This window comes from Pelecanus crispus, chromosome 28, assembly GCF_030463565.1.
Source record: "Pelecanus crispus isolate bPelCri1 chromosome 28, bPelCri1.pri, whole genome shotgun sequence".
NCBI lineage: Eukaryota > Metazoa > Chordata > Aves > Pelecaniformes > Pelecanidae > Pelecanus > Pelecanus crispus.
The window spans coordinates 2,143,562-2,162,610 of record NC_134670.1 but is presented as its reverse complement, the minus strand read 5'-3'; the positions used below and the strand labels follow the sequence as shown (position 1 = coordinate 2,162,610).

General features: G+C 40.8%; 2 protein-coding genes across 2 annotated transcripts in view; one reads left to right on the top strand and one right to left on the bottom strand.

The window, feature by feature from the left end:
• LOC104032779 (polypyrimidine tract-binding protein 1-like) overlaps positions 1-19,049 on the top strand; it is a 213,163-nt gene that overhangs the window by 8,814 nt on the left and 185,300 nt on the right. Inside the window, exon 9 of the mRNA XM_075725286.1 lies at positions 1,260-1,289. Coding sequence (XP_075581401.1) covers positions 1,260-1,289 — 30 coding nt within the window. The remainder of the gene's footprint in view (positions 1-1,259; positions 1,290-19,049) is intronic.
• Positions 5,785-13,106, bottom strand: LOC142596207 (kelch-like protein 15). Its single transcript, XM_075725283.1, is given in 3 exon segments — positions 5,785-6,894; positions 12,410-12,500; positions 12,502-13,106. Coding segments are annotated over 3 exon segments (1,806 nt in total).

The window sequence follows — 19,049 nt, the reverse complement described above, 5'->3', positions numbered from 1 at the left end:
GTACTGAAGCTGTGAACTAACAGACCTGAAACTTTTTCCATTGCCTGTAGAAGCAGTGTTGTAGAAACTTACCTGTGCCACAACCAGTTAAGAGACAGTATTTCTCTGGAGTGACTGCTCTGCGATAATGCATAAGGTTTATTCTGAATGGGAATCATGGAAACTGAAATTACTCCATTTTTTCCTTTCCATGATGAGTGGAAGAAGTCTGTGTGTCTCAGCTTGCATTGACTTTTACTTGGAATGCAGACTCTTGTCTGCGTGCAAAGTTAGTGTCGTCACTGGGAGCAGAGATGCTTTTCCTGCCTTCCTGGCTGAGGAACGGCATTTTGGGGTTTCCGCACGGGGAGCTCAAGCCATGGAGCTGGAAGGGAATAGACTTCTGCTGCACATGAGGTACCCGCTCCTTTAGAGCAAGCACTTCTAGCAGACCTTGAGGGGTTTTGTAGCAGTACAGCTGCTCACCCAGTTAATATTTTGCTTTAAAGGCAGTGGTTGGTATCTAAGTGAACTTGCCTTGTTTTGTTACAGCCAAGTACTGCAATATGGATTGCTTCCTGTAGTCACTGGGCCTAAAGCAGCAAATGCAGCTGTATTTTTTTACTTGATCCATGAAGTCATTTCTTAGAAATTCTTATAATCAGAGAAAATATTTTGAGTCAAATTTTAGGGAATAGCATTGCAATTTAATTTAATATGAAAGCCTGTAGAAGTCACTCTGTTGTGATACTGTCTCTTACTTCTTTGCATAACTTAAGTAAAAATGCCTTTTCTTTATCATTGTGTTCCACTAGGTAAAACCTATTAACTGTTTCTGTAAACAAGTTATTGCATGTAGAATTCTATAAATCTGACTGATGGAATGCTACACATTTCCTTACGTATTTACTGACCTCTGTTCTTTGCTACTTTTTTCTTTTCTCCCCATCCCTCAATTTTTTTTCTTCCCCTGATCCGGAATTTCTTTGCCAACTGACTGCACGGTACTTCTGCTTCCTGTTGTTGCTTGAAACAAAAAATAAAAACATTCCCCTTCCCAAAAAAAAAAAAACCAAACCAACCCTGCTCTTCGGAAACCAACCTGCCCTTCAATACTGACCATCTTGAAAACTTCATCATCCATCAACCAACTTCGCCATTTCCTGTGGGGACTCTGCCCTTCCTCGTTGTGGATGATTTGTGCAACCTCGCTCTGCCCTTCAATTCCATACCTCTTCCCTGTCCCTCCGCTGCCTTGCTCTGCTGTTCTCTAAAGAGAGTTACACTCCAATGCCTCTTCATTCTTTTCGGTATGTTATTATTCACACTTTATATGACCTTGTTTTTCATTAGAGCCCAGAGAGTAGTGGTAAATGGAGTTAAGTGCAGTTGGTGGCCGGTCACGAGCGGTGTTCCCCAGGGCTCTGTTTTGGGGCCAGCCTTGTTTAATCTCTTCATCAATGATCTGGATGAGGGGATTGAGGGCACCCTCAGTAAGTTTGCAGATGACACCAAACTGGGTTGGAGTGTCGATCTGCTGGAGGGTAGGATGGCCCTGCAGAGGGACCTGGACAGGCTGGACCGATGGGCCAAGGCCAGCTGTATGAGGTTTAACAAGGCCAAGTGCCGGGTCCTGCACTTGGGTCACAACAAGCCCATGCAACGCTACAGGCTTGGGGAAGAGTGGCTGGAAAGCTGCCTGGCCGAAAAGGACCTGGGGGTGTTGGTCTACAGGCGGCTTAACATGAGCCAGCAGTGTGCCCAGGTGGCCAAGAAGGCCAACAGCATCCTGGCCTGGATCAGGAATAGTGTGGCCAGCAGGAGCAGGGAGGTGATTGTGCCCCTGTACTCGGCGCTGGTGAGGCCGCACCTGGAATGCTGTGTCCAGTTTTGGGCCCCTCAGCACAAGAAGGACATTGGGGTGCTGGAGCGTGTCCAGAGAAGGGCAACGGAGCTGGGGAAGGGTCTGGAGCACAGGGTTGGTGGGGAGCGGCTGGGGGAACTGGGGTGGTTTAGTCTGGAGAAGAGGAGGCTGAGGGGAGACCTTATCGCTCTCTACAACTCCCTGAAAGGAGGTTGTAGTGAGGTGGGGGTTGGTCTCTTCTCCCATGTAGTTAGCGACAGGACGAGAGGAAATGGGCTTAAGCTGCGCCAGGGGAGGTTTAGGTTGGAAATTAGGAAAAATTTCTTTACGGAAAGGGTGGTCAGGCATTGGAACAGGCTGCCCAGAGAGGTGGTGGAGTCCCCATCCCTGGAAGTGTTCAGAAAATGGGTAGATGTGGCACTTGGGGACATGGTTCAGTCTAGTCTACCCTTGATTGGTTTAGTGTGGACTTGGTAGTGTAGGTTAACGATTCTAGGATTCTAAAAGTTATTAAACCTGTGCTTAAGTGTTTATAGGGTTGAGGGCGTCAGAGAAAACATCCGTCCTGCTCTCCTTCCATTAATAAAAATACAGCTGGTGAAGTGACATGAATAAGCGTGATCCATCACATGTGTCAGGGCTCACTGAAGGAGAGTGGGAATGCCCCGATGTCTCGGGCACACTCGGCCCCTTTTTTTTGCCTGAGGCTGGCGCAGACCTTGCCAATGTCCGGGCATTTCTCCCATGCCAAAGGTGCCAGCCCCCAAAGCTGTGGCTGGCCCTCGCCCTCCCCTGCTGCTGCTTCCATGGCACCACAGAGACCGGGGCTGTGGGCTCTCCTGGCCTGTCTACGGCCCCGACGTCTCGGGTACGCTCAGTTCAGGCATTTTCTCAGCTCATCTGGGGCAACGCTTTTGTCGAAGACGGTTTCACACTCCTCAGCCACAAGCCGAAGACTAAGGCAGACGAGGATTAGCAATCTCATGCCAGCAACCCAAGCTGAACCCCCACTCAGACTGCAGTGGCTGCTAAATTAAGACATGAAGCTGATACATTTTTGCTGTAAACGTGAAAAAAACCTCAAGACTGTAAGTCACTCTCTCCACTTGTTGGAGAAAAGGCAAGTACACTTGCTGTGGAAAAGCAGGTCGTGTTAAATTTTAAATATGTGGGTGAGATCAGATTTGCTGCTATTCCATTATGGTTGGGATGGGAATGGAAACAGAACTTCAGAAGCTCCTTAAAATGCAGACTCAGAAACGTAACTTGAGGCACCCCCAATCCTTACCACTATTTTTAATAAAGTCTTGGCCATGTCTCTTTACTACACCTGAACTATGGAAGACCAGATATCCAGAACCACATCCGTTGCCCAGCCTGGCCCTAGGTAAAAGCAAAGTGCTCCATACTAGACGTAACATACCCATGAAAGCCTTCTCAAGCAGGATTAGTTTTTGCTGCCTCATAAACTTACTGAGAAATGTGCTGGAGACAAAAAAACAATCAAAAACCACTTGTTTTTTTTTCTTGTGCCCTGACATTCCATGAACTGTGTACAGTAGAACCTTTTCACTTGCACACAGCCAGCATCTACTGCAGTCAGTTTATCTCTGCACCCATGCAGGGTAACGCACACGCAAGTCTCACAGCGACACTGAGGTTTCAGTGTAAGCCATGCTGGCTTTAAGTTAAGGTGTTCAGAAAGTAAATTAGATTTTGAATTCAGTAAACTGAATTTTGACTAAAAAAGACTTAAATTTAACTGCAAACTGGTCTGCATCAGAAGGCTGAATCAATAGTTGGTCCAGTCACTACTGCTGTAACTAACATCACTACAGCTATGATGGCACACATTCTCTCTTTCTGTTAAAACATATGGAAAGAAAATACTCTACCAATACATCATTCCTAATTTAAAAAAAGAAAAAAAAAATCTGCCAATTTGCCATATAGCTCCAAATCCTCACATCTCAACCCAGAATGTAATTACTACAAAAATATCTAATATACAGGTATGAGGAGTTTCACATGTTGTTTTAACTTCTAGGAATTATTTCAAACTTAGTTTAGGCAAGTAGGTGTTATTTCTAACATGGACATTTAGGGGGATTTTGGTCCCTTTGCAAGTGCATTCTTTTGAACTCCCTGAGTACTGTACCTTCCTTTTCTACAGTGATTTCTGACTGGAAGATGCTGAATAAAGTGCTTTTACATTGCTGCATATCAAGTCTACTGCTTAAAGTGAAACACAGCAGCACAGGATTTTACCAAATACGCCGGTGCACATTTCAGCATTTTGCCCCTACACATCTGAACTAAGTGTGAGCCTTCAACTTCTCCAAATCTCTCCTCTGGGTTCTCGAAGTGGCTAATTTCACATCTTTAAATATCATCAGAATGCAATTACTGTTGTTATTTATGTCTTAGCAGATAATTTTTACCAATCTACTGTCAGTAATATCTGCAAGTTAACACAATGGAGTTATTCCAAGCCCGCTTGGACCACACATCTCGATGCAGGCACTCAGAGGTCAGCAGCTATAGCTGTGCAGGGGTTTTTTTGTAAAAGAAACAGAAATGGTACTAACCATCCAACCACCTATAACCCCACATTTTCAAAACACAGGAGTTCATAGCAGTCGATAATTAAAATAATAATAAAAAAAGATTATACCACTTCAATACAAGTACAAACAAAACACTCGTACTGAAGTATGAGTACAAGCAAAGTACTGAGAATAAACGGTAGTTTATCCAGTTCCCAAAATACCTGTGGGTCAAAGCAGTGCTGAGCATTTGCTTGTTGACATTTTCCTTTTTCATAAAAAAGAAGACCAGGCAGCACATGCAAACAGAACAGAAACTCAGGTAAGATGCATTTACTTATTAAAAAATAATTTATAAAATAACAAGTTATCAACAGTTCATTATGTAGCAGCAATATAAAGAGTTTAAAGTTACTGAATCAATCAGTATATACTAAAGATAAGATCCTTTGATACCAAACGAGGCCTCCAGTTCCTTAAGAACTTTGAATTATTTAGCTCATTAAAGGATAGTACTATACCTTAAATTCAACAGATATGGCTGAATCTGTGCACCAGTTAAAATATTGTAACTGCACATAAAAAGATGTATTTATAGATAGTTTTTACAGTGTATGTGTGTGTGTGTATATATTTTTTGCTCACCAACAAACACAATGCAGACAATAGAAGGCAGCATAGAAATAGTGGGTTTGAATATAAAAATGTTTTATTTTCAATCTAGTAGAAAATGTGTCATTTGCATTTGGGCAGACTTACTGCTAGTACTATACAAAACCAGGAAAAAGGTCATGCAAAGGGGTTAAGATTATCCTTCAACATATACAAGGGAAAACAAAAACACCTAGCAGGTTTGAGAATACTTTGCAGTTAATGGCAAAAGCATGCAAAAGACAACATCAAATACAGAAATCGTTTACTTTTGTTCTTTTAAACCTGGTTGTACCCTAATACAGATGATGAGCTTTATTTTGGTGCGCAAGAAAAAATGAAAATAAAGTCTTTCTTCCTGCCACAAATATTTTGTTCAACTCAACCAATATCAGAAGTATACTGGTATAATGGCCATAAAAAAAAAAAAAAAAAAAAAAAAAGATAAAAAAAAGTATTACGGACATAAAATGTTACCAAAAAATAACCACACTCAAAAATGTATCTTTCTTCCCCTACTTACAATTATGTTTGTTAATAAAAACAAAGCTTTTACAATATCAGACCAACTATTGCCTTTTCTAATACACTTGGTAAGTACTCTCCCTGTACATCCTGCTTCTCTTAAGCATTTAGCAGCTGTTCTTATACACAAGGTAATGTCTCTGAAGGAATTCAACTGGGTTGTATCTTTTGACAAACTAGGTATAGCTTTTTGTGTTCCACCGAGTTGTCCATTCTGTTTTAGCTGCAACGTCTAACATGCTCCAAAACATATGCAGGGAAGAGCAAGCTGCAGACCTGGAAGCCAACCAGCTTGCACGGCATTCTCGGATATTCATCTTCTTTCCATTTGTTCTCCTCTGGATCAAAGGTGAGAATTGAATCACTGTAATCACCATTGTAACAAAGGCCTCCAAGAACCATTATCTGTTTGTCCAGAACAGCTACACCATGATCACTCCTACCAATTGGCATAGAAGCCAATACAGTCCATTGATCAGTATCTGGGTCATAAACCTCTGTAGAAGGACATCCTTGATATTCAAAGGAGGGCCTTACGATCACACAGGTACCACCAAAGACATAAAGCTTTCCATTATAAGAAATCATTTTGTGAAAGAATCTTGCATAATTCATTTCACATTTCTTCTCCCAAAGGTTAGTGACCACTTGAGTTCTCCTTGTTTGCTGCTCTACTGTCCCTTCTTTACTGGGATCAAACACATACACTTCCTTAGAAGCTGAATCTGATGTAACTCCACCAGTGATATACAACTTGTTACCAAGCACAGTCCCTTCGTGTCCGTATTTATGGACTGGATAGGGATCCACACATTCCCATTTATCTTCAGTAATATCATACCGTTCAGTTGAGCAAAACGTTTCATCCCTGGTTCTCCCAGCCACTGCATAAACATACTTCCCAATAACTCCAACAGCAAAGTCAGAACGTGGAACAGACATGTCCGTCATTCGTAACCAAGTGTTCTGTCTTGGGTCATATCTAAACACTTTGTGTGAAACATGACATTCACCACCTGGCCCCAGTTCTTCCCCACCTAACAGGAACACAAAGTTATTCACAACGGCAAGGCAGTGTGGTCGTAAAGGCACTTGAGGGCCCTCTAGTTCCCACCAGACCCTTGGTTTGTGCAAAAGAAGAATTTTACTGTTTACCGTACTGCGTCCTATCATTCCTCTAAATACTGCAGTCTGGGGATTGGCAGAACGAATTTTGTTCGATTTCATTTCCATCAAAGGCTGCTGGTGAACGCTATGAAAGTAATTCATGGCTCGGTCAACCTCATGTCGCAGCTGCCGGGAGTATCGATAAAACTCTGATGTTTTTACCTATGAATACATTTAAAAGGTATTAAAATTCTGACCAAGACAAACAATCCAGAAAACCTAAATGACTATGTGTCAGTAGAAGATTATTTTACTTAGTCTCATTCAGGTAATCTTGAGAGCAATTGCATTTGTGCCCGGAGGGTTAAGCTAATGTACTGTTATCCAAAATCCAGAAGGCAATTTAGTGATTGACAGCAGTGACTAACGTTTTCAGCACAATACTCACATGCAGAACTTAAGCCGGAATTCAGCACAACTGAAATCCCCACATCTAAAAATGGTTATTGCTTCTCCCCCAAAAAAGCCTCTGTTCACCTTCTGCTTAATCCCTGAAACACCTACATTAAAAATGCACTATTTTCCTGGTTTTGAAAAACATTCTACACAGCCATTTTGTGTTTACCAGCGTCTGCCCTAGTCTCATTTCTGCTCAATTCTCAGAACCAAGCCCAAGCAGGTATTCCCAAATGCTAGGCTCTGCTCACAGGGCTATTGAACTGGGGCAGGGTGGGAAGGGAAGCTACCCAAACCCCTTCCTTCAGCACACCTGATTGCACTAACCACTCCTCATGATGGCTACCTTATGGTTTCCCCTCTGTGAATCTCCATGTGTTAACACACGCCTTTGACAGAAGGGGAAAACAGCTCGACCTAAAATCCTTTGGGTGCGCATTTGTTTGGGAAATTGCAGAGGCAGGTTTAAACTTCCACTTCCCAGGTGAGAGTTACAACCGTTGAATTACCCCACAGCAGTGCAGTGCTCCTTCTTGGTGCCATCTCAGTTTGAAGAGCTATCCCTGCTCAGTTTTACTGGAGTTGGGGAGAGAGGGGGAAGACGGTAACAATTTACCTTTCCTACTATCTAAGGCAATTTAAGTTCCCGACAATTTAAGTTCCCGAGACACTTCCAAAACACACCCCTGTCTTGAACATGTTAATAAATCTAGCTCCAGGCAGCCCTTGGGTCACCGTGTGATTCTCTTCAAAGAGGCTTCACTCTTCCTGTACAGCCTGGTCTAACGCAGCATTCCGAATTGCACTTCTAAAACAAATAAAAACCCGCTAGATATTGCCCAATCCAGAAATCCTCTATCAGATTTGATCCCAAGTCCCAGTTTCTTTCACATAAAACCGGATTGCTTTCAAACAGTCCGAATGCCTTTAGTTCTCAGCCAGCTCCAAAAAGAGAAGCAATGCTCTGAAAAAATGTGAGGCCACTCTGAAATTTCAAAGTGACCACAAGGTAACACCAGAAGCTACCATTATTCAGTATCTGTTCCCCCACCTCCTCCTGTTCCCTGTCCCAAGGTACAAAAGCACGTACCACCACTTACCTAAGGGGTGGTGCTGTGAATTTTCATGTATACGAAAAGCAATTTGGAAACAAATGTTCTTCCTACCTTGTGAATAAAGTAGTTGCTTGTTCCATAAACACGCACTGTTACAATTCTGTTCGCTTTCTGTTAATAATTTCTCTTCCTTGTCTAGTAATTAACAGATGCTGCTGTCATATAAACGATCCTAAAAAATCTTTTGAACTGGTATTACTGGACATGATTTGCACAGATTTTGAGATTGCTTTACACACCAGATTTTCAACAAACCCTGAGTACTAATCTATTGTTGTAAGGCACTGTATAGCTCAAGAGTTACAGTGATTTGATGTTTTCATTTACACTTTTTATTTCCCCCACTTTATTTGGACAAGTTTGACTTACCTTCGCTTGGAAAAAGAGTATGGTCACATGCAGATGGCATATACTATTCTTGCGGCAATATCCAGCTTCTTTCTACCGTTTTTACTGGGGGTGATTACGGAGCAAGAGGGTTTACTTAGGTATGGTGCTTATAGAACACCCACAGTAAGCCCAACTCTTCTGGGGAATAACAGATCTATTTTCTTATTGCAAATAAAGAATATATCATGCAAACACAGGAGATCTGCTCATATGGAATTTGTTAGAACAAACCATATACCTTGCCTGACTGAAAAGACTGAACTTAAATTCCAGAAAATATGCTGGGGGAAGGGTGTCAGGGAGAACCACAGCACAGAAAAATGGCAAAATATAGAAAGGCTTAAAGGTTACAAAAAATTAAACAGGAAGTTAAAATAACAAAGAATCCTGGGTGGGTTACTTTATCCTTAAAAGTAACTTTCAAATTCTAATGCAGCACAACTATTTCACGCATTCCCAAACTGGTGCTATCATTTTGGGACTTAAACAAAAAGATAAACAATTTTTGTTCCACCTATATGCATTTCAAGTTTTCTTGGATGATTATGGAAGACAACAGGATCAACATGCTTACAACGTGAAGTACGCCAGCAAAGCCTGGCAGAGATGGAAAATGTTTTTTCTTTCCCCCTCCACATTTACAATTCTGTCTTTAGATCTAGAAATTGAAATGCCAGCCAGACACTGGAATTAAAATAAGCCTCATGTATGCTCACCACTCTACTCCTTCACATAGCCTAAATCTCACCCCATGAGAGCATACAAAAGGAAACAGGGAATATCTCTAATGCCAGAGACATCATCTCAAGACTGGGGAAGCAATCTATTAGTAGGTTACTACTGCTTATCTTGACAAAGGCACAGACATCAAAGCAAAGCCTCAAGCTCTTACCCTAAACCAGAAAGACATCAAAAAGCAAATGCGACTACCAGTTATAAACAACTCTTTCAGGCTGAAGTTCGTCAGCAAGCTATCTACAAGCACAATGTTGAAGAGATGAACATGAAAATGTATAAGCACTAGCAATTCTTACGATATTCAGAAAAAAAAAAATCCACAAAACAAAAGAGAGTGACAGGCTACCTACACTCTGCTAAGAAAGGTAGTTGGAGGCTTCCTACACTTGCTGTTGAGGAAAAATACCAGTGTTGCTAGCCTTCCACCTTTCACCAGCACAACCTCTGCCATACAGGAGCAGTACCTCTCCTGGGGCTCAAACGATGGTCTAGGATTAACGTTAGGATATGCCTATAGGAAAGGACAGACTGCTCACGCTTGCTTGATGCCAATGGAGGTCGGTTTGCCCACTTCCACATTCACACACCACCCGCCTGAAATCTTCCAGAATTATCTGAAAGTCCTATTCAGCCCGTAGTAAGGAAAACCCTCCAAACACCTACACTTCTGAATAATTTTACAATACTTTTAACTACTTGTGTGTACAATCAAAAAAGAGAAGCATTAAAATTTAGGTGTTTAGGTAGTAAAATACAACTGTAAGTTCTGCATCTATTTGAGTTTTAGCAGATGAAAGAACATGGACTTCAGCAAGCCTTTTGTGGGAATTGCTAACACCCAAAATACACTGAAGGAAATCCCTCAGCGTTCAAAAGTACGCTTCTGCCATTGCCCATAAGTAGCAACAAGGAGTTGATCCACAAATATCTAAGTGCTTACCAGCAGACTGATTTGCCTGTTAAGTTCAAATGGAGAAGCTCTACAAGGAACATGCCCCTCATTACCAACATACTCCGTTAGAAAGAAGGCTCACAAGTTTCTGCAAAACATCCAAAACAGATGGAAACGTACACCAACCACGATGAACCTTGAAGTAAAACAAATGCGCATTCTTAAGAGTACATCATCAGCTCTGAATTGATTAAAAAAAAAGTATATATATATAAATGCTTCCTAGCATTTTCCAGGTTTAAAGAAAGACTGTTCTGTTATCTTGCTGAAGGGTCTCAAAGAAGTTTAGGTTGGACTTCCTTACCAACCCCAGTCTCATTATAAAAAAGGAATTTAATCCAAGTGCTAAAGCTTTGCTCGTGTCGTTTTCTACATTCTTTCCACTTCTTCCTCTTCAGTTTTTCAGAAAAAAACCTTCTTACAGAGGTTCTGCTAGGACACAGCGCTAGTGTAAGAGCTCCCTGAAAAACTCTAATGAGAACCATCTCATTGCATCCTCTACCAGTTTACAGTGGTTGTCAGACTTTCAGCTGCACAGAGAGGGAACAGCATGAACAAAATCAAATGTGTCATTCCATAAAAAAAGAAGATAAGGAAAACAATTAAAAACATCCATCTCTATACTCACACCCTGGGCAGTCAATATCAAAAACATCAAGACTTCACCAAAATCACCACCATCCCTCCAGCCATACTACAGAACACCAGACGTACCCCATGTTATGTTCATCATCTCCTCCCACCCCTTAAAATCATTTAGCAAATTAATAAGCTGCAGGAAGAGCAAGGAAATGCAAGGTAAATATTCTGTAACACAAGTTTGACTTCAGCATATAGCTGCCCTTTTTTCCCCCCCAATACAACCATGTACAGCTGTTGCTCTATTTGTATTTTTGTTACTCGGGCTTTTAGGAAAAAGCTTTCAAAACCATAAGGAAAGGCTACTTTTAAAGTGCCCAAACTAAACATCTATTACTTGTACACTGGGTAACTAAATCTTAACATGGTATTCTATGCGGTAGATATTAGCTTTGTTCCTTCTGTAGAACTGGTAAAAAAACACACAAAAATCTGGATGGCTCATAAGGTGACTATCATCGCTAGCCACGTAAGCAGAGAACTATTTCAAAGGTTATAAACTTGTGCTTACTTAAGTTTCTAAAACTGCCACTTCTAAATGTTAAGTGATGCAACTCAAACTCAACTACTAGGAATACAGAAGCTATGCTACACCTTTTCAATTAATAATGATGCCATCTGTATCAGACTTCCAGAGAGCAAATTCTTCCTTTAACTTGCAAAAAAAGTGATACTTTACTACCAATTAAGCTGAATCAAACTAAAGATCCATCAATCCTACTAACTAGGATCCTTATTATTTTCACATCTACGTAACTCTGGCCGTATTCTAAGCACAATTATAAGCCTGTCAACAAGCATTATCAAAATGTTAATGCACTTATTCCAAATTAAAATTCGGTCAAATAGAAAAAGTCACACGTGTGTGTAAACCAGCAGCAACCAAAATTACTTTGGAACCAAACATCAGTATCCATAGCATTGGACAAGCTGCTGTGCTTAACTTTCCCTATTTCTAGCATGGGTCATTACTTAGTTACATCCCATGGCCAGGACAAAAACTGGTCAGTGCCAGCACGGGGCTTTGAAGGGCTATTCTGCAAGTGCTACAACTCACTCACTGTTCTGCAGCCTAACCACAGAAACACAAGAGCACATAGCCTCTGTGCAGCAAGGACAATGCCCTCAAATTAAGTATTCTGCTGTTCCTTTTTAGGAACTGGCAAGAGAAATTATCACAATTAAGCTGCAATCTAACTCAAAGCTAATCTCTCAAAGTGGAGCCAACAATCTATATGTCACAATTGAGATGCTCAGCACATAATAAATACTGCTAGCAAATCTATCCAAGTCAGCAATAGCCTTTAGACGTAAAAATATGAAGTACAGCACCTACTCAAGAGTACCTTTTTGTTCCTCCTAATAGGTTTGGGAATCTTCCCTATTTAATGGCATGATGCCCTAGCTAAATGATGAATCCTGTCTAGTGCTTTTCAAATGCACCAACCTTCTCAAGAACACTGGATGGTGTCATCAAACAAAACCTGATGTTCTGCACGATGGTGTCCGTATGCCTCCAGCGTCTTCTGTCATGGCGCCTGGACAGCTTCATACAGCTCTATCTCAGGAAACCTGCTCAGACGATCATTATCCAAGACAGACAGGAGCTTCTCAAAGCTCAGATAGGAAAGGAAGTCAGCTCTGGACAGGAGTGGCACAAAATTCTCTAGCAGAAAGGAGTCCAGTTTTTCCCCGACTCCTTCGATGCTGACACCAAAATCGTCCAGAAGTCTCATAATTTCTGCACAGTTTTCTACGCAGATTTTGGGTAAGAGAAAAGAGCGGCAAAATTTTACCACCTCTAGAAGCTGGACATACATGGCAGCCTGAAGGATTTCACAAACAGTGTTCATACTCAGTTCAATAGTTCCATAATACATGAATTGGAGGACATGACTGAAGCCTGTAGCTGTCAGACCTTTCAAATGGATTTTGTCCTGATCTCGTTCTTGCATGTCAGCTGTGAACATAATCCTGAAGTAATCGCTCTGGGTGGCAAGCAGTGCTTTATGGACCTGAAATTGGCGGTCTTCAATGACAAGTGTGACATCAAGAAGCAATCCCTCCTCATACAGCGCTCTCAATCCAGCAGAGACACTGGCGTCATGGATGGAGGAGCTAAACCCTTCCATGTCCTCTGCCATGAATCACCTGGGGGGAAGAAAAAATACATAAATAAAAATAAATTGTTATTTCTAATAACATATCACAAGCCCTTCCTGATCAGATAAATGCTGAGATTCCTTTCATGAAGATGTAGAGCCTTCACCATCCTTTGTGCTTTTTCATCAGCTGAAAAATCAACTTAAGAAACAACTTAAAACACAAACTTTAAATATTTCTCCCCCCAAAATATTCTCATTTCATTTTCAAAGTTGCACAAATTAGCTTGAGCCAATCTAAAAATTTCTCACTAGTCAAAGGGCAACGTCGCACTCCATTCTCCCTCTCTGTCCTCATTCGGGGGTCTGAGCTCCTGCTGCCGACTTTGAGCCATTTCTGGGGCTCCCTGCACTGCTCTAGAAAGCCAATTCCACTCCTAAACCTGACAGAAAACTAAGCTGGAACTGGGGAGAACAAGACAAACACCACCACTCCCCAGCACGCAGAACACCTCAAAACCAGAGAGCTTTCTGCGTAGCAGCGAGCTGACTTCTGACTCGACACAGCACGAGAACCAAGCTGCTGCAGAGGGCAGGGCATCACGCGCAACCAGGAACAGGGAAGACGAGTAACACCTTCCCTTTTTGGCATCAATCAGCAACTACAACTGGTTCAGCCATTTTTGTTGCACTTTATCCCACCTTAAATTACACTGCAACATTCACTCCAGTATTTGTGCATTTAACTCTGAATTTAGTATAACAATTGCAAGCAGTTATCATGTTACTCCCACATCCTGACTGCTGCCATTTTAACTGGAATGTATTTGATTAGACTCCATCAACAGATAATCACCTCCTCTCCTTAATTCATCAGCACGCATCCTGGAAAACAAAACTGGAGATACTCTTCGTCTGTGCAAAACCAAAAAGGCGAGTGGGTGTTTGTAGCCACACCTTATGGAATTAGCACCGCTCCCACACTGCTGAAGCCTGCTGACAGGTTCTGTGCACAACAGAGTTAATGCCGGGAGCGTTCATGAAAATTAAGGCCTTAGGACAAAATTCACATTCCTGAAAGTAAGAGCAGCAGCAAGAGAACAAAGCTGACAATCCAATCACTTGCTCACCAGTATCCATGACAGCACACTCCCCTCAATGTCACTGAAGACAGAGAGAAAATGCAAACTGCTTTGGAGCTTCGTATTGCAAGTCCCTTATTCCTGAACACAGCACATGCCCACCAGAAAGAAAAATTACCACCAAATAGTTTTCCTGGCTGTTGCTAATTGTTGCATAAAAGCAGACAAGGGAAGAATTACTTTACTAACTCGTAGCACCTCAAAAGAAGCAACAAACTGAAGAGCAAGCGCAAAGCCTGACTCTTCAGCATTTTGCTTTCTGATGGGATTTCTGATATCAGGTAAAAGGTAAACACTAATATGAGCTTCTTGCTTTCACTAGAACAGTTGTAAGACCTTCCCCCCCTGTCCCCAGTTCTCTGATGTTTAATAACAGTTGAGCTCATACTTCAGTCTTCCCTGTTGAAGAGATTTAAGGTCCTTTGCCTCTAAACGGGCCACCCGTTTTCATGAAATATACAGCAACTTGAAACAACTATGTCTCAACTTGGTTTGAAATTGGCCAAGAGTTTCATAGGTTACTAAGATTCTCAGACAGTACAACCAGGTAAGTTACATTTCTTTAGGAGACCAACTAAGACATATGGCTCAGCTTCAATTCCAAGATCAATGGAAAAGACTGGACAGGACAGTTGGAATTTACAAATGTGAGACATGAACAGAATAACACAACTATATATTGGGGGGGGCGTTTGTCGGAAATGAAGCAACATTCCCCAGGTGACTGAAGCAACATAGATTAATTTAAAAATAATGGGATCTCTCATCACACAAGCTCATGCAGGCAGCAATCTTGCGGCAAGGATTTCTTCCAAACAGTACAATACATTACTGTTTATGTGAACAACATAGAAGAACCATACCAGTAAGCTCCAAACACATACTAGGGTCTTTCCCCCTAACTTGAGAAAGATAATTACATTATAGGCACTCTGCAAATACATTAACACCCCCCCAACCCCTGCATTTAGGGAACAGCTTTTAGGGTTCTAATTTTCACATCTCCATAAAACTGCCTATTCTGTAAAAATATATTAAAACCAGAAGTCAGACACAAAACTCTACAATGGTAACAAAGTGGTCAGCACTCTGAAATTATTATTTCAGAGTGTTTTAAAAGTACAGAGGTTTAAGTCCCTTAATCCTTCTTTTCACATCCCTGCTTACATTATTTTTAGTAAATCTACAGTTTTCAATCTCAAAATATTTTTCCTCCCAAACATCAGACAGCATTCAATTGGATTATTTAAGTAGAGACCAAAGCAGTAAGACTTCTTCGTAACACCATCTAAAGAAGCTTCAGAATCCTACAAGTGAAAAGCAAAAAGACTACTTGTCTTCCTGCATTAAATAAAAGGAGTAAATACCCTTTTGTTTTGGCATAAAGCCATACACAGTACCAGCAGATATATTTTTCTTTACAACAGAAAAATGTATTGGCCAGTGCAAATACACAAGGTGTGTGTGTGGGGGGAAATAGCACAGAGACTGGGAAACTAGATAGCTAAATGCCTATTACGATCAACTGGTAAAAATCTTCATTTCTATAGCTAATATCCTCAGTCAAAAGCAAATAGCAATGTAGCACTTCAAATATTAAAAACGCAATATGAAATATTCTCAAAGGAAGTCATTTTTCTAAAGCAGAGCTATGCCATTCCTCCCACACACAGACTTGCAATCTTAGATGTAATTCTATGCACTAGTCAAATGCTGCAGCTTATTTCCCAGAGGACAATAACGTAATGGGGTTTCTTTCATATTTTCAATAAAAATGCAAAATTCAGAGTTAGATTTCCTTCACCCATGCAAATCACAACAGCACACTTAATCCTAAGGAAGACATGTAGCCTAAAGTGCTCTATAAGAAAACTGGAGCAAAACATTCCAATGTATAAACAATAAGGGGGGGGGGGGGGGGCAGAATCTAAGTTGACGTTCTGCGTTGTTCTGCGCATACTAGAGCTGATCAGTGTAACGCAGCACAGGAAGCAAGATTCTCTGCTGAAAAGCCAAAAGAGAAATATGCTTAACCTCATTAGCTTTTCCTGACATTTCTTCCTCTTTTAGCACATAATGCATTACCGAGTCTACTCTGCCGTGACTGTAAAAGCACGCACTTGGAAGACCGATTTCGCATCTTTATTCCGCAGCTGTAATAAGAGTCTGAAAACCCTCTTCCAGACTGCTTTTTCTTGCTAAACAAGGAGAACCTTCTTTCCTCAGGGTGTCTGAGGCTCTTAGTCACAAGCAGAAGAAATGGAGTCTAAATGCACAGGCTACAGAGAAGGAAGTTACGGAATACCTGGCTCATGCCCTGCTTCATTTAAAACAAATCTATCCAAAAGCAGTACTTCCTGAAAAAACGACCTTTAAATAAGTGCATTTATATAATATGCAAGCTTATCTGCACTTTCTAGGGAGAGAAATGTGTTGTTCTAGGAAAGTATTGACAATACCAACTCTAGCACACCAGCTGGAAGGCAGATTTCTGCTTTGTTTTACTGCTGTTCCTTAATAACTCACTTGAGATGCTGAGACAGAACTAGCAAGTCCCCGTGTTTACAAATTTTTAAGTTCTTGTTCATTCCATTCTACCTACCTCATAGAAATTCTGAGAAAGCACCTATGTCAACATAGCTGAACAACAAATTTTCCCATAATAAAACACTGTGTCTACTGTGTGACACAAAAAGACATACTGGACGTACCGAACCGTGCTTTGGTTGACACAAAGTCCTAAAATAGAGCTTAAAATCCAATAATCTACTCCATCTACCCCATTCCTTTCATCCATCAAACACACGCATTTAAAAGCCATTACGCATGCTTTATTCAGTGAGGTGCACAGCAAAGACTGCTTTGAGCAGAAATCTCTGACCCTAATTTTGTTAAAACAAACACTTTCCTGCACAAAGTCAAATGTTACACGCATGTATGAAAATACAATACACACAGGCATTTGCACATACAAGAAAAACATTCACAACTGCACACATTCATCACTAAAAACTGGGCCTCTGAATGCACGGTACTGCAATGATGAGAATGCAGTGAGTGTATAAATATACGTCTACACAGCATAAATAGTTTGTCCCCCAAATTAAACTTGTGTTTCTATGGTTTCACACTAGAACCACATCAGTTCACATCAGTTGTCTCCGAGCTCATTATGGTTATTCTAGAAGCATTATCAGAACTAGTTATAACCAAACATACTAAAACTCAGCAGGGAGTGTGTCTCAGCTCAGTATGGTTTATACGTCACTCTGTAAGTATGCTAGAAGCCTGCTGAGTAGTCTTTAGCTATCTTTCTAGAGTACAGTACTAGGAGAGAGTGTTTTGTTCCATTTTCTTTTTGAGAAACCTCCAACTCAACCAGGTGTGTTGGTGCTCTCATATGCATGTATGCATAATGGATAGGTTTCTTGGCTCATACTACTCTCTTCTTAAAAACTTTTACTATAACCCAATTTAGTCTTTCTGCACAGAAGGATCCAAATGTTACAAGCACGTGCACACACACAACAGATCACAACCATTTTGTTTTAAATACTGTTGAAGGGTATAGTTTACACATATGCTGAATTTAGATTAATACTAATCGATTATGTCAGAAACTTCCCATTTTAACAACACTAGCCACCAGAGAATATGCTCCCCAATATATCCCCAATATGCTCCCTTAAACCAAGCTTTAGGATGACTATCAAAAGGATTCTGATGAAAGTACACGCTTGACAAACATTTTAAGACTGCCAGACATGCGCATCAGCTGGAGTTACTTGACCAGTTTAACTTCACCCTACTGAATCTAAACTCAGCTTCTGTCTCACGAATTAACATTCATGAGACATACACTGGCTTCTCATCATATCAGTCCATTATGTGGATGATGTAACTGCACTTTACAGGCATTAAGACAGTTTAAACCATTTGGCTAAAAGATCATGGCATCACTACACCTGTAGAAAAATAGGCTCCCAAAAGCAGAGCAAGCTCAGCTCAATGCTCTCCCAATTACATTTACTGATACCGGGTGGCCACTATGAAATATTTTTAATACATCCAGGAGAATTGCCTTGAACTAGAAAAACTTGTATCACTAATACTTAAGAGTTAAATGGTGGTCACGTTAAAAACTAGAGATTTGCCAGTGCTCTCAAAGCGGACAGGACTGCTCTATCCCAAGTGCCAACACTCCTTATGCATAGATATTTGTGGCGTCTGTAATGATTCATTTCTCCAAATGTAAGAAAAAAATTATTAATGATTTATTAAGAAGAAGAGTGATTTTCTTATTGTGAAGGTATTTATCAAGAAAATCATGCAGTACTTTATAAAGAAAAGTAGTGAGTTAAGTATTTCTTAGTAGCAAAAATCTAATCCTACTTTTTTATATCACAGTGTTTGGACTCATCACACAAATTTTTAGCATGATAAGAAGGTAATAAGCCACAAGTAGTCTTTAAACTATATTAGCAAATATTAATAATTTTAATCTAAATTAAGAGAGTTGAACTATTGTCGTGTTATTATCTGTATATTTATTCCTAACTTACTTAACACTTGTGGCATCTTCTGAGCAAATTACATTCATGAGATTGTGCCTTTTGGTCAAGAGACACAGCTTTTGACCAAATGTCATAGAATCATAGAATCCTAGAATCGTTTAGGTTGGAAAAGACCTTTAAGAGCATCCAGTCTAACCATTAACCTACACTACCAAGTCCACACTAAACCAATCAAGGGTAGACTAGACTGAACCATGTCCCCAAGTGCCACATCTACCCGTTTCTTGAACACTTCCAGGGATGGGGACTCCACCACCTCTCTGGGCAGC